Genomic DNA, 19,274 nt, shown 5'->3' with positions numbered 1-19,274 from the left:
CCTTCCACAGGATGTCCATTACCTCGTCCTCAAGGAGACCTCTGGGTTTGGGTGGGACTTCAGGTTTCCGCAGAGCAGTCAGGGCCGGCAGGGTGGAGGCGAGCCTTGCTTTCGCTGAAGGCCAGTTGGGCTTACTGGGAAGCGTCTTGCTGATAGGTGGGGACTGCCTCTGGCTTAGCCGGTTGTCTTGAAAACAACAAAGGAGAAAACACGACTTGAAAGACGCGCTGGGCAGGGCGGACGCTGGGTCTAGTGGTTGGGCCCCCATTGGGTCGTCCACATGCTAAGCTGGAGAGCCCGAGTTCCAGCCCCGGCTCTGCTCCTGACTTCAGCTTCCTGCTACTGTAGACCCTGAGAGGCAGAGGTAATTGGGCTCTAGACATTGGGTTCCTGCACCCCACATGGGAGACTTGCATTGCGTTCCTGGCTCCTAACTTCAGCCTGGCCCCACCCCAGCATTTGCGGCCATTTGGGGAGTGAGCCCATGGATGAGAGCTCTCTGTCTCTCTGCCTCATAAACAAACAACCAATTAAAAACTCTGGATCATTTCTTGGGTGGAAGCCATCGAAATCCCCAAAGTATAAAACCACTGGCAGTTATGTAACCACAAATGATCAATCCGGACATTCCTTAAACAAATGAAGTAAAATGTTTAACAACTTCTGTAGAGGAAATACAGCCGCAACTAGAGACAAAGAAAGAGAAGCAGACCCCTCCTCCCAACACAGACCTTGAAAAGTGGCTGCTTGCAATTCACTAGTGAAGCAGCTGCCCACTGTGATCTTGTCTAGGGAGGGAAGACGTCCTAAGTTCTGCTTCTGTAAACTCCAGTCATACATCTGCCCTAATAAATCTGCCCCTCGTATCTCTTTTACAAACATACCAGGCCCACCGACCATTGGCAGTGTGGCCCTAAGTCACGCAGGCTGCAATTTAAACCCACCAATGCTGTAACAGCTAAGGTAGGATGCTGATGAACCTATAAATATTGTAAGTAACTTGGAACTGTCGCTCAGTTCTTGGAAAATGATTCCAGCTGAGCCTGCTGGCGTAAATAAACTACTTCAATTCTTTACTGTCTCTGGTGCCTGTTTGAACAAAGGGAGTCTTCCCACCTCGGATTTCTATAACACTTTCATGATAACGCCAGAGAACATGTTCCCCATCACTCCTGGGGAGTGATGTCAGTCAAGATGACAGCCCACCACCAGCACCCAGCGGACAGATGCAGGGTGCAGGTCAAGGGCGCTCCAGGATGGCTCACCTTGCTCTGTGAACCCCAGGGGGCAGTGATGCTCAATCCTGTTTATGTGTTAGAACCCATCCCACAACTGCTATGTTTGAACTTCCAGGGAGGGACCTGGCATCACAGGCTAAAAGGCCCCCAGGTTATCTTAAGGTGTATCCAGGGTGCCGGTTACTCATCTGGGTCCATCCACCTGTCCCTCAGTGATTTCCTCTCAACCATGGAATCCATGAGACTCCCCTGGGCCCAGGACCATCCTCCTCGGTGGGTATCAGGTTCAGGTCTGCCTTCTGTCCCCTGCTTGACACTCAAGCCATGTTCTTCTGGGCCAGTGATCCAGCCTCCCCGGGACTCACAGTCCTCGCTTTAACCTGAGGGCAGAAATACCCACTTGATAGCATTATTGTGGGGACTAGAACATGGCAGTGAAGGAAGTAGGCGCCGGTGTCTGCCTAACAGGACTAATGTCACCTACGTCATGCTCTGCGGGCTTAGACAGCATCCAGCGTACTCGCTGGTTCTGTGGGCTGAGCACACACAGGAAGATCTTTGCATGGGCACAGCCCGGTGGCCTTTGTATTGCATCACTGGCTTCCTGCTGCTTCCTCCTAAGGCAGCCCCACCCTCACCAGCTTCACGCAGCTGCCCTCAACTCTGCTCCCCTCCTGATGCTGCTCCTGGCCTTGCTCCTCCTTGTGGAGGGTGTGTGGTTAACATCAACCTTGCTGCCTCCTTGGAAGCCTTTATGGGGCAGGGGGCACGAAGGCTTCCACTTTGCCTCTTGGTTTTATTCGCAGCGCTTGGAGCTTATTTAGGTTTTTGAATGTACTATTTCAGCTCATCAGATGTAGCAGACCACAGAAAACGGCTTTGGAGATTGACCGGGCCCTTGGATGAGCCACGTAACTCTCTTGAACTGCAGGCCTGTGAAGTGGGCCTGACACTTCACTTCCTTCCCAGGGTTGCTGCAATGTCTGAACAAGGTCATTTACCAAATATGGTGGGCAGTGCATAGAGCAGAGGGCTGAGGACAGGCCCAGCTCTCCTCCCAGCTGTGCCACACTTAAGACCTTGGTCCGGTACACGTCCTCCTTAGTGAGGTGGGAGTGGATCCTTCTTTCGCAAGATTACCTGGAGGCCATGACTGTAATGCACTCAACTGGAAACTATGGGAAGTCTGGCATTGTCACCTGTCTTGATTGCTGCCGACCTCTGAGCGCTAGCACAGTTGAGGAGCACAGGAGGTGGAACAAAGCAACGAGACACCCCGTGCCCTGCAAGGAGGCTGCAAATGGCAGTGAGGCATTCCCAGGTGGGAACACCCCCTGCAGATGCCAGTGTCACAGTGACCCGAAGGCCCACACTTCCTTGTCACACCTGCTGACTGGAACGCAAGCTGCTTTTTGATGGACGTAAGAAGGCACACTTAGCCCTTGAGTCCAGGGCCAATCTCTGTCCACTTAACTTATGAAGTTAATTCGAGGCTTAGAACCTTCCCCTCACTCCCATCCCCCAGCCCCTGGTAAGAACCCACAGTGCAGACTCGGCCTGGGGCGGGAGAAGAGTGGGAGGGGTGGTTTCAGCCGACCCTGGGATCCTTGAAGGACACTGTAGTTCTTTAAGGACTTCTTAAGAGAAATTCCAGAACCTTGTATGCACGAAGCCTTAAGAGAAGTGAGGCCTAATCGCTGGGCAGGTTTCCCGCAGGACCACGGAGTGGGGAGGGCGAGGAGCAATCCCCAGGTATGCTCCATTCATCTACTTTTGCCTGTTTCCAACATCACTGCTTTTAGGAGAGGGGAAAGGAAAAGATACACAGCTTGGGCGCGCCCAGCTCTGAGTGGGAGCCCAGATAACCTCTGTGCCCTCAGCCCACCCTGCCCCGCTCTGGGCGTGGCCTCACCTATGTAATCGCCCCTGGTGAAGGGCAGGGCTGGGTGAACCGTCCTGGCCTCTTGCTCGGCAGGGGGCGGCTCGTAGCTGTCGTCCCCGTTTTCCTCGGCGGGCATCACGTACATCTCCGAGTCCGAGTGCTCATCCGGGTTCTCGTAGTCACTGTCCTGCAAATGCAGATACCGCACTCAGCAGCCCGGTCCATGCTGCAGACTCCGGGGGTCGGGGCTGTTCCCCAGGCCAGGAGAGGCACACTTTGCAGGGCCAGGTGGCTGGTTTGCTGCCTGCAGAGCCGAAGGCCTGGCCCACTGCACTAGGCTGGGCTGGGGAGTATGTGAGCTACTGAACACCAAGGGGGCAGGGGCTCTGCAGTGGACGATGAGAAAATCCATTTTTGAAAGACAGAGAAATGATCCAGTAAAGCAAAATAACCGGTAGGCTTTCTCCATCATGAATGTTGATGGTTGAGGTTGAGTGGGCGTGCTGGGAGGGGAGGGGCGCACAGGGATACACAGATACGTATTTGAGGGGATAAGATTGTGTGTTCCATTTTTTAAGCAGAGCTGGTAAGCTGCAGAGAAAAGGCTTCATGGACTCAGAGTCCCTTCTCTTTTTGATTTTTTTTTTTTTTTACAGGCAGAGTGGACAGTGAGAGAGAGACAGAGAGAAAGATCTTCCTTTTCCGTCGGTTCACCCTCTAATGGCCACTGCGGCCGGCGCACCGCGCTGAGCCGAAGCCAGGAGCCAGGAGCTTCTCCTGGTCTCCCATGCGGGTGCAGGGCCCAAGCACTTGGGCCATCCTTCACTGCCTTCCCGGGCCACAGCAGAGAGCTAGCCTGGAAGAGGAGCAACCGGGACAGAATCCGGCGCCCCGACCAGGACTAGAACCTGGTGTGCTGGCACTGCAGGCGGAGGATTAGCCTAGTGAGCCACGGTGCCAGCCTTGATTATTTTTAATACAGTTTTTTTAAAGACTGTATTAAAATACATCGGCATTGTCTAGAGTCCCAACAGCTAAGGTGCAGTCCACTTCCCAGCCTCTCTGGCCTCTGTCCCAAGGCAGGTGAAGTTACTGGTTTTGCGTGTGTCTTCCAGAAATGGCTGGTGTATATACTGTTGGTGCCACATTACTGTGGAGGAAATATTTGACCCAGGACCTAAGAGGGGGCCCCTCTTAGTCACGTGTGATCCACGTGACTTCCCAGTGGATGCACGAGACGCCTGCCCTTTGGCTGATCTTTCACTCGTGACTTAATTACAGGATTTCACCAGGCAGGCCCAGAGGCTTCTGTAACAGCTGGATTCACCCTGAGCGAGCAGGGATGGACCGAGAACAATGGTGAGTGAGTTCACTCGGTCCTTATCAGAGCTGCGGTCTGGGTCGTCTGGCAGGTCAGTCCCTCCTTTCCAGACTGACTTCACTGGGGTTTTCTCAGTCCCCACAGCGTGCTCTTTTTATCCACCAGCAGTTCTTTCTTTCCTCCAGCACCTTTCCTTGGCTGCAGTGGCCCGGTGCGTTCTGCCAGCAGGGGGCGCACGTGCAGCGCTTCTGCCCGGCAACGGCTGTGGGGCCCAGGGGAGGCCTCCAAGCCCAAGGGACCATCAGGGAGGAGACCTCCTACGCTCATTTTTCTTTTTCTTTTCTACAGTTGAGAAAAAGAGGAACTGCAGTCTCCTAAGACACTGTAAACTCCAGGTGGTGAACACAGCCAGGAACTGAACTGAGGCTCATTTCCGGGCCCTGAGTCCCAGGTTCTCACTGAGCTGGCCATTGCATTCACTTGGCCTCAGTGTCCTCATCTGTGAAATGGGCATGGGTCGCATCCTTGGATTCCTTCCAGATCTAAAACATGGAGTGAAGCAGGCTAACATTCGGAGCGAATTTTAGTAATCATTGTGAAGAAAAGTTTTTAGGATGTCTTGCCGCTACAAGGCTCATCCCAAGAGAGAAGTGGCTGCAGGGACCCTGCACAGTTCCTTCTGATACCCTCTGTCATTGTGTCCAGGTCATTGTGTCCAGGTCCATCTGGCTCCCTCTGGGGCCTCCAGGGCTATCCCAATGTTCTCCTAATGCTGAGAGCCTGGTTCGGAGATCTGAAGGCCTGGGTTTGGATTTTGGAGCTGCAAGTTGGCTAACTTTCCAGGCCTGGTTCCTGGAAGGCCCCTGATGTGCCAGGCGGTGTCTCTGGAAGGGCTCCAGGCAGGGGCCGGGCAGTGATGGGGAAGTGAGGGCAGAGGTACTCACCACACATGCCCACATCTCCCTGGATCCCAGCACTAAGATTACCTCCCTCAGGGGGCATGGTGAGGACCGAGTGTCGTCATGCATGTGACGCTCTTAGCCTGGCACCCAGCAAGCGCTGGCCTAGTCAGCCACTGTGACTCGGGGCCTCTCAGTCCAGCCCTCTCTGTCTTGCCTGCGATGTGCCGTTGGCAACCGGCACATAACCCAGAACCAAGCTGTTAAAAAGGTCTCCCATGGGGGCCTGGGCCCCCTCCAGGCTCTACGAGCAAGTACTTACGAAGTCGTCCGACCACTGCTCCTCTTCGTCGGCAGGGCTCTCTGAAACAGCGGGTGGGGAACAGAAGGAACAGGCATGAGTGTCACGGGCCGCCTCCGGCTTGTCCAGACTCTCGCACCTGCTCGCCCTTCCTTTGGGCCTCCTGGTGCCATTTCCTTGGCCTTGAACAATGTTTACAGTTACGTGTTCATTCCCTTTTGACTCCCCTCTCCCTTTTTTTTCTAATGAATCCTCAAAGTGTGAGGCCCCGTGGGGTAAGTGGTAGGGCATCCGACCCATGTCCAGGGACATCTCTGGTGCTGGACAGTAGCCCAGCAGATGCTGCTTGTCACGTGACTTCTTCTATGTGGGTCTGCACATGGATCTATATGTAGCAGGAGGAGCACTGAACAGGGAGTCAGAGAGATCTGAATTCCATGTGAGCAAGGACCCCCCACCCCCCACCCCCAATCCGCGGGCCCTGTTTCCAGGTCTATAAAATGAGAGGAAACCTCCTGGGATTCTCTCTGGCTCCGGCTTTGATCTTCTTGGCGAGGAAATTCTTTTCTTTAGTGCTTTCCCACTTGCCAGGCAATCGGATCAGAGCTTCGCGCTCGTTTACTTCTCAAAAAGCCTTGGAGGAAGCAGGCCTACAGCAGATGAGTCACACGCCTGTGGCCGGGGAGTCAATGGCAGCGCCAGGCGTTGACCCGGCAGCTGGACTTCGGAGTGCACACTCCGAGCCCCAGCCCTGGGCTGCCTTGCTGAGCTCCGGGCGGGGGGGCCCTGTCCTGGGCCCTGAAGGGGATACCAAAAGTGGGTGTGATGAGCTTAATGAGTAAAACAGGCCTGCATTGGAGAGCCAGGGGAACAGCAGATCCCTTCTCCCTGTGGGCTCTTACAGAGCGGAAGCTCAGCATCTATCCATCTATCCCGTCATGCCACTGAGCTTCGAGCTTGAGAGGGATTCGCGGTGCTGGGCAGGGTCAACAGACACAGGCCCACCAGGCGCAGTGGCTGCCACAACTGTTCCATAGAGGGCCCCAGCTCCCCTCCCACCCCGCTGAGCCGCCACTGCCACAGAGGACCCAGTGGATGGCCCTGAGACCCCTAGAAGCTCAACAGGATCCTTCTTCTCTTCTGCAGATCACAGTCCCCGCCCCCTGCCCCCCGGCTCTAGGGGGATGCCACGAGACACAGTGAGGGAGCCGTGGGGGTGAAATGGGGTCCGGAGGGGTAGGGCTTAGGGTCAGAGCGGCCCCATTTCAGATGGCGGTAGCAGTGACTCTGTCCTGGGGGAGCATGACAGACGCCGAGCAGGAAGCTCACTCTTCAGGCCGAGTGTGGGTCATGCTCAGTACAAACAGAAAAGAGTTCTTCGTAAGTTATTCTTTGGGTTGACTGATACCAAATGGCCGCGTGGCGCGATCACTGGGGTGTGCCAAGGAAAGAACAGGCACAGAGACCTCCTTCCCAGTGTGGTTCCCCGGCACGGCGGGGAGTGAGTTTCCAGTACCTTAAATTTGGGGGTAATTCAAGCCCGTCCCTCCGGATGGCAGATGTTTCTGTGTCAGCCACTCAAACAGAAACCTGTGAAGCCTTCACAAAACCCTTGCCTGCCCTGCTAACCTCATCTGCTGAACCTTGTCTCAGTGAGTCAGGGTCCGCTTCCTGACCAGTTCCTGGGGAAGCCACCTGCAGTAGCCCTCTAACTAACTTCCTCTCAGTGCATCCATCCTGCTGTTTCTAGTGGTCGCCTTAAAATAGAGCATTGCCTCAGGCTGTTCCTTCCTCAAGAACCATCAATGGCTCCCTATGGAATCAAATTGAGCTTCTGTGCCCACGCCTTCAGATGCCTCCCCTGCCCTCGTCCTGTCCCGTCGCAGTCTTCCGCGCCACGCGCAGTGACAGTGGGCCCCTGCTCCCTGCATCACGCACTTTTGAAGTCATGCCGGGTCCCAGCCCATTCTCTTCCCCCATGGATATCCCTGTCCTTCCTCCTCCTCCGTGCCATCTTCCCCAGTCCCTCCTGTCATCATCCATCACCCTGTCCTCTGGGCCCTCAGCTGTGGCTGGCACCTTGATGTCGCGTGCACTTGGTTCTGCCCCAGGCTATGATTAAGTTGTTTGTGTCTCTCTGTCCCATAAAGGAGGCCCATTTGATTATCTGTGCGGTAATAAAAGTATGAACTAATAAATGAGTGAAAGTTAGTATAATAATGGATTCCATTTATTGAATACCTCCCATATGCTGGGTGCTAGCCTGCTTTATAAATGTTATTTATTTATCCTTACAATGGTTCCATGTGATGGGGGCAATCATTACCTCTGTTTTACAGGTAAAGAAACCAGGCCTAAGAGAGCTTGCAAAACCTGGTGAGTGTGGGGGCTGGGCTGGAGGCCGGGCTGTCTGTGTTGGCTCCTGCAGCTGAAATCTTGCGCGGCCCTCCCCTGAGCATTCAGGTAAAACCCAGGACAGCAGCTTGGCACACAGAGGCAGAGAGACGGAGAGTTATCTTGGACAGATGTTATTTTCCCAACCCCAGTACCACTCATCTTCTGGTCCAAGGGCCACTCTAAATGTCATGCCCCTAAAGTCACAAGGTTGTGGGTAATTGTCCAGACTGGAAAGTGTAACCATCCAAAGTGTTAGACACAAAGGACGGGCTGGCTTTCCAGTTTCTCAAGGAATCTCCCAAAGAGTGAAGCTGGTGCTTTTAGAATCCACAGCCCTGGGTTCAAAATCCTACCTCTGATCTTTACTAGTTACTTGATGTTGGACCAGTATTAGCATTTAAAGTTAATTTCCCTCACCTGTGAAACAAGATTAAGACGCGTGCCCACCTCGTGTTTTTGTGAGAATCAACTGACATGATATGCGCACCCGTGGAGGGCTCAGCCAGGCCTGGCACAGGTTACGTGCTTGGTTAAGGTTACTGAGCCAGCGGGCAATCGCACAGCAGGGCTACCACAGAGAAACAGATCCAAGGAAGTCTCTAGAGCTCTGGGTAAAACTTCAAGTTAATGTGGTTCCAGGTGGTTTCATTTTGTGTGGTCTCTTCTGGCAAACAGCTCCCGGTGAGACCTCCCTGTCAGCTGAGACCTTTCTATTGTGTTGCTGGCCTGCAGCATCTCAGGGTTTGCAGGGAACAAAGATGAATGGGTACCTGCACAGTGCTGAGCGGAGCAAGGGCCCAGAAGTGCAGGCTGGTACCACTCATCCGGGAACAGCCCACAGGGAGGTGTTCTTATCTCCTGACCAAGAACTGGAGGATCAGGAATCCCCTCCGGGAAGTTACAAAACTGCTCTAAGTTTACACAGCGTTTAGGGGACAAAGCCAGGAATCCGCCCCAGTCTAACAGACTCCAAAGTCCAAGGTCTGCTCTGGAAGCCTCGCTGAGCTGTGCACTGCTTAAGGGAACTGAACGACTCAGAGGCCAAAGGACATTGTTCACAACTGGACTCAAGACCACCCAGGGCCGGGAACATCTCCTGAGAAAGGTCCCTCCCTGTACCTGGGGTCATTGCCAGGTGCTGGGAAAGTGTGCTCCATGGGAGCTGAGGGGTTGCTTCAGGCTGCGCCTCGTGTGTAGGTGGCACTCCACTGGGGCCTGGACGCATGAACAGAATTGGAAGGAGGGCATCTTCCTCCGTCAGCTCAGATGAGGCTTGTGTGTCGGTCCCAGAAGCAGAGCTTAACCGACAGACCGGAGGCAGGTGCGCAGAGACTGAACGCATTGTGCTGAGAGGTCACGAGACTCCACCGGGGAACAGGGAACAAAACAGCTACAGGTGCGGCGGGCCAGGGGCTGCCCGGAACATCTGGGAGGCTTGGGAAAGGGAAGGGCTGGCTGGAGGGATGGGGCGGGGCTCTGTGCTGCCGGCCTGGAGGGTGAAGGGGATATATGTGTGTGTGTATGTGAGAGAGAGAGAGAGAGAGAGTCCAGCCTCTTGCTTCTGGGTCACCAGCAGCGACAGAGACCTCCGAGCAGACGCTGGGGGCGCCTTGGCGTGTCTGACACGCAGCCTCGGCCGTGGCCCCAATCCTGTTCTAGGGCCTTGGCCCGGTCAGTTTCTCCCCACACGGAGCTGGTGGTGGCACGCAGGGAACCAGCAGGAAGACCGCAGCGGGCCCCAGAGGGGAGGGAAGCAGGAAGGTGGGCCAGCTGCGGTGGTGGGGACAGAGGCAGGGAAGGAACAGAAAGCAGAACCACAGGGGCTGTGGGGGAGTCAGTGGGGGAGAAGAGGGTGCAGTCTGGTTGGCGGGGTGTAGCTGGGGACAAGGCTCGGTCCTGGCTGCCTGGGAGAGGTGCTTGGAGTCTAATCACTAAACATCAAAAGTCTGCTTATCTGCCCCTTCCCAGGTTCACTGGCAGAGATCTGGGTCAGCTGGCACCTTGCCGTGGGCTCACAGGCAATCACTCTGCCTCTGGGGTCTTCTAAGAAGCTCGAATTGGGTCATCTCTCAGGACTTCCCAAGCTTTAAAATACCCTGAGTCCAAGTTTCCTTCCTCTGTTCTTAGCTGCACTGGTGGACGCCGGGACAGCATGAAAGAGGGAGACAGAAGGTCACTTAAATGCTGGCTCCACAGAGGACACTGGGCCAGGGGCAAACATCTGTGCATGTGCTAGCCTTGCCTGGGAGAGTCTTTCCCATGGGAGTGAGTTTGCCTCCTCCAGCCTCACCGTAGAATTGCTTTGCTCTCTGGACTGGCATGGTGCAGCGGGTTAAACTGCTAATGTGCCTGGGAAGGTGGTGGGAGATGACCTGAGTGCTTGGGCCTCTGACACCCATGTAGGAGACCCGGATGGAGTTTCAGGCTCCTGGCCCAGTCCTGGCTGTTGCAGCCATTTGTGGAGTGAACCAGCAGATGGAAGAGCTCTGTCAGTCTTTCAAGTAAATACATAAATGAATCTTTCAAACAGCAATCAAAACCAGAATCACGTTGCTCTTCTCCCTGCCTGACCTCAGTGGCCAGAGGAGGAAGAGTGGAAGCTGAACCTCCCGGGAGGCTACACGGCCCCCAGATCTCAGGGCCCAAACTTGCCAGAAGAGAGACCCTGCTCAGTCGGGCCTTTTGGGGGTTTATGGAGGGAGCAGAGGGCGACTGTGATGACCTGCAGGCTCTGGGGTCACAACTCATCCACCCTCCCCTCCATCCCGGACTAGATACCAGAACTTTAACTATGCAGGAGACTGACTGACAGCCCAGGCACTGGAAGCAGGTTCTGGGGTTCTGGAGCCTTCTGAGTCAGAGGTGTCGCAAAATTGTCAGGAGTGGGGACCTGAGGTGGGCTCTCCTCAGTGTCCCTGGGATGCAGTTTCCTTGTTTGTGAACAGACTGTTAATTCCATGTAATAGCGCTCATGGCATGATGAGATGAGATAGTCCGGAGCAGAGTGAGGACCCAGGAGCGGCGGACATCTCCCCTCCCGCGGCATGCCGGCTGCTTGGCGGTAGCTGGCTCCGCTCAGCCAGCCCTGAGGTCCCTGTTGGCTGTGTTGCCTCCTCGGGGATGAGGGCAGGCAGGACTGCTGGGTCTGACTGAGGCCAGCAGGCCCCCACCCCGGCCCCCTGTGCATCCCTGCAGGGACCCAGGCCTATGCTCTGTCTGTCCTTCCACGCGCTAACAGCAGAGGGACCAGGGCCACTCTTCTGCCAGCCTTGGGGTTGGGGAAGCACTGGCCCTTGCCAACCTTTGCTCTCTGAAGGTCTGTGCTCTCCAGGCTCAGAGGATTTCTTCCAGGAGTGAAGTGCTGGGGGAGTCAGGTGGGCTGTGGCAAGAGGCCTGGGCCTCCCGAGAGCACTCAGCTCGCCTCTGAGGCCCTCGAAGATGCCCTGGGGTCAGGAGTTGCTGCTGGGGCCCTGGGCATGCAGCTGCACAGGCCCACAGGGCTCAGGGGAAGCAGCTGGTGAGTTGGGGAGGGGCAGGAGCAGCAGGGGAGGTTGCTAAGCGCAGGTGGTACCAGTGGCAGTTGTGCCCACCTTTCCCAGGATTCAGTATTGGGTGGGGGGGTGAGTGGGGGTGCAGGTCAGCAAGGCTCTCTTGGCAAAGCAGTGCTGGCATTTCAGTGGATTTGTTGGTGTAGAGGCAGGGAGAACCACTTGTCTTTCAATTCAGGAGAAAGAGTACTGAGAGAAATGGTGGTTTATAGCAAGATTTCCCCTGCTTAAGATATATTCAAATCCCCCGGAACTCTTATTAAAATGCAAATTCTGGTCCAGGGGTCCTAGGGTAAGGGCTGAAATCCTGCAGGCCTATCAGGCTTTTTGGAGATGCTGATGCCCCCAGGCTGGGGCTCACACCCAGGGTCGCAAAGGCCTGGGAGACTTTAACTCTTCCAAGCTGGGCCCCATTTCTGTATTCTGAGGGGGATGAGGTACAAAGGCATCGGCCCCAAGACTGTTTGGAGGGTTTCAGGGAAGAGCAGGTATCTGAGCCTGGAAAGCAAACATGGCTGAGCACCAGGGAGTCTGGCAGATAAAAATTCCAAAAAACCAGGGGATGCTCAGACACGTACTTCATCTCAGGGCCCTGGACTCCAAGGATCTGGTTGAGCATTAGCATGGGAGGGGGCCTGACAGATCATGACATAGATAAGGAGGGTGCAGCACCCTAGGGTGCACAACCAGTTAGCAGCTGGACATCGAAGCGCCTTGAATGCAGACTAAGGGGTTTGCAATTCCTCTTGTCAGTGATGTTGAACGGTGAAGATTTAGAGGAAAGTGTGACATGAGGAGAATTTCATTTTATAACAGTTTTCAGGTGGAGGTTGAGAGGACCACAAGGAGTTAGGAATCGAGGAGACGACTTAGATTCAGTCTTCTGTGCCAGGACAAGCAAGCAATGGTGAGGTGGGGGTGGGGAGAGTCTTGGCTGCAGCAATAGGAGTAGAAGAGGGAATAGAAACATTTGGAAGACACTTAAGAGACAGAACCTCAGGACTCATGTATGAAATCTTTTTTTTGTAGAGGGTGAGGCAAGAGGAGGAACCAAGAAGGATCCCTAAACATGTGGGTCAGCCAAAGGCACCAAGAACTGATGGCTGCTATCTGCCGCTCACCCAAGGAGAAATTCAAGGAAAAGGAGGGCCGCTGGGTGAGGGGATGGACAAGCAGACTCCTGAGGAGGAAGGGACAACCAGGGGAGATGTCCGTCCCGGACTGCAACACACGGCTCCACTCAGGCTTCCAAGAACCGACTGAGTTCCCAGCATTTACCATCAGCACTCCAGCACTCCTGATGCCGTCGGAGACGCCATAAAATGACAAGTGTTCCTGCACATTCATCTCCTAGGACCGTAATGAAAAATCCCCTCCTAGAGACCTTCGCTGACCACCCAAGTTGTCCTCCACCCAGCACTGACTCCAAGCAGGGCACTCTGCCACTGTCCTGACAGCAGCGACCCTGCGTGGTGCAACACATGCCCCTGTCTGCAGTCTTGTTTGCGACCTGACCCCTCCCCCATCGTGAGATGCCTCAAGGCCAGTGACCACACTGTGCTCCCCACTCTGTAGGCAGCACCGTGAGGAGCTCGTAGGACACACTCCTGAAATGCTGGCTGATGGATCAAAGACCCTGTGGAGGAGCCGAAGCACCAGGAGACGTTTATTCTAGACCAGGAACCACGCAAATGGCAGCTCTGATTCTACTTTCCTTAAGATTTAAAGACGTGGGGCTGGCGCTGTGGCATAGCCCGTAAAGACTCCACCTGCAGTGCCGGCATCCCATATGGGCGCAGGTTGGAGTCCCAGCTGTTCCACTTCCGATCCAGCTCTCTGCTATGGCCTGGGGAAGCAGTGGAAGATGGCCCAAGTGCTTGGGCCCCTGCACCAGCATGGGAGATCTGGAAGAAGTTCCTGGCTCCTGGCTTTAGATAGGCCCAACTCTGGCTATTGTGGCCATTTGAGGAGTGAACCATAAGATTTCTCTTTCTCTGCCTCTGCCTCTCTGTAACTCTGCCTTCCAATAAATTATTAAATTTTTTTTTTAGAAAAAAAGATTTAAAGACTTGTAGTTTGTGAATCGAGATGGTAAATCCAGAAAACCACAAGGAAATGGACGGCATCTGTATCCAGCCAGGGCTGCCTGTCCCTCACTGGACCAGGCAGACTTGGGGGGCCAGCCCAGGGGGGTACCCAAGCAAAAACTGGACCTCTTTTCCAGGGTTACATGGTGGGGGGTAGGGTTTAAGTCTTAGATGGGAGTCTGCACTGTATAACCTCAGAAAACCCTTTCATTCTTTACTTATTTGAAAGGGAGAGAGAGAGAGGAGGGGGAGGAGAGGAAAAGGAGAGGAGAAGTGAGGAGAGGAGAAGTGAGGAGAGGAGAGGAGAGGAGAGGAGAGATCTATTTGCTGGTTCACTCCTCAGATGGCCATTGTCGCTCCCCGTCTTCATGGGGGAACGACACTAAACCCTGCCTAGGCTTCATATCCGAGTCACGGCACCATTATGTCGCTCCCCCTCTTCGTGGAGGAACGACACAGGACCCTGCGCTGTTCTTTCGTCTGCTCGGCCCTCCCCGGGTTTGCTGCTGGTTCTTCCCGGGTTGGCTACTATCCCTTCCACCTCCGTGGAAGGGCAGTTCCCCCTGGCCGCATTCCCCACTTCCGCAGGGGAGCGGCACACCGCCGGCCGGCTTTCTCGGGGGCTGCACGGGTTCCCTTAGATGTTCCCCATAGATGTTCCCGGTGCATGCCGTCTCTCTCCTCCTTTATAGTCCTCCTCCGCCAATCCCAACTCGGCTGCCCACACGCCGAGTACGCTGCTCTCCAATCAGGAGCAAGTCCTACAGTTTATTAGTTGAACTGGAGGCAGCTGTGCGGAAGCTGTTTACTTCTCTCCCAACGCCATGTTGTGGGAGAGCAGATGCATAGAATAAGTCTTAATTTCAGTAACTTAGTCCAGTCCGGATTGCTCCCCACAGGCCATAGCAGCCAGAGCTGGGCCAGGCTGATGCCAGGAACCTGGACTCCATCCAGGTCTCCTGTATGCATGGCAGGGGCCACCCTCCACTGCCTGGGAATCAGAAGGAAGCTAGATAGGAAGAGGAGCATCTAGGGCTCAAACCTACACTTCAACATGGGATGCCAGTGTCCTAAGTGGCAGCTTAACTTACTGTGCCACAATGCCAGCCCCTGGGGATCCTTTTAAACCCAAGACTCCATGATGCCATAATTTTCCCATTAAAGTCATTTAGCTGCTTAGCAGGTTAGTCGGCTTTCTCTCTCTCCCTCTCTCTAGAATCTGGAGGTAAACATGCATCTGTTTCACTTAACTAAGCAGCTTCTTTGATTTATTGATTAGGTAGATTTTAAAGCCCAGGGTGGGGTTCCTCTATTTTAGTTCCAAACTGCTCAGGCATCCCCTGATCACTGTCTAGACTTGTTGTAGGGTGAGGTCAAGGTCAATAAATGCTTCTTGACCTAGTGTGTTATAGAAAGTGATCCAACAGATCAGTGAGCAGACTTCGGTATGATGGTTAGCATTTCTCAGTGTGACAGGATCCATCCGTGCCCAGGAGGGACTCAACCACTGTACTGCTATCTTGAACAGTAACCATCTCTGAAGGTTATGATTTGATTTTAGTTGTCACCCTGTAGACCAAGAATCATCAGCATCTGTAGCCCTGTGGCTACACTGTGGCTTTCACTGAGGGCTGTGTAGATCTGTCTGTATTACACTTAATGCTGCCAAAATTGACTGAAGACCTATCCTCCCATATCTGTTCTACAAAAGGAAACTGTCGTGTATTTTACTTTGTCATCACTGCCCCAAACACTCCCAATCTCAAGACTGATCCCTCTCCCTCTCCAATACTGATCGTAATTGGAATAGGGTTGTGGGCTAACCTTGCAGAGGACTGAGTAATCGCGTCCCATCAAGAGTTTCTTTCCCTAGCCCCTTCCATTAAAATAGCTTCTTATGGAGGAGGCTCTCCCTTCTCTCTCTCCCCCACAACCGTCCCCTCTGGTTAGATAAGGTCCTGCTGGTACACACTTGCCTGGAACTCCACGCTGCCCATCACACTGAGTGGTGATTGCTTATCCTCCTTATCTACTTTAGCCTCCATGGGTGGATGTGGATGAAACTTTATCAGACTTTCTTAGCACTGTATTTCTACTTAATACCTTCTATTTGCCTAGTACAGGGAAGACGTCTCATAAACATTTGATAAACAGGCGGGTAGACTGATGTATGAATGGTTAAAGTACTACATCTCTCCTGTATCAAATGCCTGATAGATTCGGTCATTTCTGAAATCAGGGTAGGTGCTTTGTTTCCAGATAAGTAGAACTTCCTTCCATTTCCATGAATGTGGGCGTGCATGAGCATATGAACACTCACTTAGTCAAGTGTCTTAGAAACGGTCTTACCTGAAGCGTAGTCCCTCCGAGGAACGCTTGGAGGTGCTTTGACTTTCAGCCTGTGGACAACAACCATCAGACCAAGGGTGAGTGGGTAGGGCAGCTGTTGTCAAGGACCATAGTATAAGCCAATATGGGGATAGAAACATACAACTAACAGTGGCTTGCTTCAGGCCCATCACGCTGAAAGACTGAATATACTGTAAAGGCAGCGAAGCCACAGATGTCTCCCATCTCTCCCCATCTCCCCAGTGCACCAGGTTGGCTACGACTGACGAAGGTGAAGCTGGGTAGTAAAGAGGTCTGCATATCAGTTCAGAGGTTCAAGAAAGACAAGCACTGTTGGCTTGGCAAGGGAAGAAGATGAATTACACTTCAATGGCTTACAAACACTTTAATTAACAGGACAAAAAGTAGGTACCATAAGCACTTTAGTTGTAAGTTGGGTGGAAATTATTTTTGTACCATCTTTAAAAATGCCAAATAAGTGAGCAGTGAGTGTCTCAAGATTGGAGATTGTGATATTTAGCTTATTTAGACGTTGAACTCTTTCCAACACTCTCAAAATTACTTCGGTATCTTTATTCACATATAAAATGTGCTTGGTAGTCACAATCCTTCTCTGTTCATTTAAAGTGGAAATTTAAAATTACATTTTAAAAAAAGTACCCCAATTTTAGGCTTTTTATACATTCCGACAACATCTCCCTTTCCATTATTTGAATGAGAAAAGTATATAGTAAATTATTTATACTCTTGTAGTAAATTATTTTTAATAATAATTACCCATTTTAGAATTATTTGTGGAGCTGGTGCTGTGGCATAGCCAGTAAAGCCACCACCTTCAACTCCAGCATCCCATATGGGTACCAGTTTGTGTCCTGGATGCTCCACTTTTTTTTTTTTCTTAACATTTATTTATTTATTTGAAAGGCAGAGTTACAGAGAGGCAAAGAGAGAGAGAGAGGTCTTCCATCCGCTGGTTCACTCCCCAAGTGGAAGCTGCACTAATCCAAAGCCAGGAGCCAGGAGGTTTTTCCAGGTCTCCCATGCAGGGGCCCAAGGACTTGGGCCATCCTCCACTGCTTTCCCAGGCCACAGCCGAGAGCTGGATCGGAAGTGGAGCAGCTGGGACTCTGACCGGCATCCATATGGGATGCCGGCACTGCAGGCGGCGGCTTTACTTGCTACACCACAGCACCAGCCCTGAAGCTCCACTTTCAGTCCAGCTCCCTGCTGGTGGCCTCGGAAAAGCAGAAGATGGCCCAAATGCCTGGGATCCTGCAACCCACATGGGAGACCTGTAAGAAGCTCTTGGTTTCCACCTTGCCCAGCCATGGCCATTGCGGCCATCTGGGGAGTGAACCAGCAGATGGAAGATTTCTGTCTCTCCCTCTCTCTCTGTAACTCTTTTAAATAAATGGATCATTTTTTTCAATATTTGCTTACTGAAATTTAAAATATATATTTCATTTAAAACATATCCAGCATTTTATTTATAAAAATATTTTTATTATATTCTATTTATAAAAATATACTCTTATATAGAAGTGGTATATAGGGTGATTATTATATATAAAACTCATTTATTTCTTGAAAAAAATACAGAAATTCGTGATTCATTAAATGCATGCATGTGCATGCACACATACAAACTTTGCAAACCTTAAACCAGAATTGTAATTTTGCAAAAATAACAATATCTATATTTACGTAGAAATTCCATTTTCCACCCCCATAAATTCTCCTATCAGTTCACAACTTTGATTACAAGTCAGCAGAGTGTGCTAGGACAATGTTATCACTGGACTGACAATGATGGCCTCAGACCATGAGACTTTTTTTACTTTCCAAAATGTTGTATGGAAGAAAAGCAATACCAGAATGGCCTGGTGCCCTGGTTGGTTCATGGAGCAGTGAAGTTTCAAAAACCACAAACCAAGTGATAGCCAATTTTATCATCACTTCATAAAAGAAGGAACGCTGACTTTGACACCCCCACGTGTACGGTTCTCATCTCAGAATAAAGACCAGAACTCAAGAAAGGACTGAACACAGGCCAGGAGTAAAGTTCGTTGTGGGCGGTCATATACCAACCCCTAACACTTTTTTTTTTGTAAGAAAAACAAGATTTATTTAAGTCAGAAACCTGCCGCAGCATCAGGAAGAGGGCTCCAAGGAAGGCAGCACGCCCGGGAAACCTGTCAGAGTGGGGTCTTTCACGCACAATTCGGGATCAGCCCCTCACATTTGTAGGCCGTTCTTTCCTCACGCGGCCATGGACCAGTGTGAAGTCTGTCACTGGTCACTGGCGCTGGGGAATCTGTGTTTGATGGTGCTTCCTCCTTCCGAGGGTGCACTGCTGCCTGACCCCGAGGGAGAGTTTAACCACAGGGCACTCTGAACCTAAGGGTCCGTGAGCTCACCAGTGTGTGGGTGTGGTGGCCATCGTTTCTGGGCTGAGAAGAAATGTAGTTTGTCAAGTAGATGTCTTTGGGTAAGTAGAAGTCTTTGGGTCAATAGGCGAGGTGTTGCAAAAAGCAGCTGTCATAAGACATTGAACGGCATGGCTGCTGTAAGTGCGCCTGTCCGTGGGCTGCAGTTTGGGAGCACGCAGGCCGATCTGGGCGTCAGCTTTCCCTGAGTGCCAACTGAAAACACTACTTTAAGGCAACCATTGGAAAAAGTAGAATCAAAAAAGGGAAAACACACATGGCACCCTAAAGCTAGGGTGTGTCTTGTAACCTCATTTGGATTGCTCTAAGCCTGCCGCGGTGGCCCTTAGCTAAAAGGCTAGAGCTGATTTTCCTGTCTTGCCATTTGTGAGGCACATTGACTGGGCATAGCTCACCTTTCCTGCAGGGAGAAGGAAGAGCAAATTCCCTGAATACCACCACCCTCACTTGCCATGCTTCCAGAAAGTGGGCCTCAACACCGTGTAGTCCAGCCCTGGTAAAACGGGGTTACCTGCCAAACAGGTTGCAGCTCCTCACTTGGGTAACAGAGAATGTAGTGTTCTTCCACTTAGCACAGGCTGGCTTATTTTGTATAAGTATGTATGTAAATGCAGCCTAACTTACTTTTTAATTTTGTTCATTATTCCACCTTCATTGTTCTTAATGTCATGGACCATCTTCTGAAGCTGCCTGTAAGAAACAAAAATAAACATGCAATATTAATAACTAGGTTGAGTTTTTTAAGGAATCATTTTATTATTTGAGAGGCAGAGTTAAGAGAGTTGAGGAGAAGGGGAAAGGGGTG

General features: G+C 52.2%; 1 protein-coding gene across 2 annotated transcripts in view; it reads right to left on the bottom strand.

Annotated features, from left to right (window-relative positions):
* Positions 1-19,274, bottom strand: part of BLNK (B cell linker) — a 102,481-nt gene that overhangs the window by 31,742 nt on the left and 51,465 nt on the right. For both annotated transcript variants that reach the window (XM_089314648.1, XM_051823460.3), the window contains exons 2-6: positions 19,094-19,159; positions 16,023-16,072; positions 5,663-5,703; positions 3,151-3,307; positions 23-186 (exon numbers count right to left, since the gene is read on the bottom strand). In XM_089314648.1, the coding sequence (XP_089170774.1) occupies positions 23-186; positions 3,151-3,307; positions 5,663-5,703; positions 16,023-16,072; positions 19,094-19,159 (478 nt within the window). The remainder of the gene's footprint in view (positions 1-22; positions 187-3,150; positions 3,308-5,662; positions 5,704-16,022; positions 16,073-19,093; positions 19,160-19,274) is intronic.

Source organism: Oryctolagus cuniculus, chromosome 15, assembly GCF_051225735.1.
Source record: "Oryctolagus cuniculus isolate XC-2025 breed Fujian yellow rabbit chromosome 15, ASM5122573v1, whole genome shotgun sequence".
Lineage (NCBI taxonomy): Eukaryota > Metazoa > Chordata > Mammalia > Lagomorpha > Leporidae > Oryctolagus > Oryctolagus cuniculus.
The sequence above is the reverse complement of the archived record's forward strand: the minus strand, read 5'-3'. Positions and strand labels throughout refer to the sequence as shown.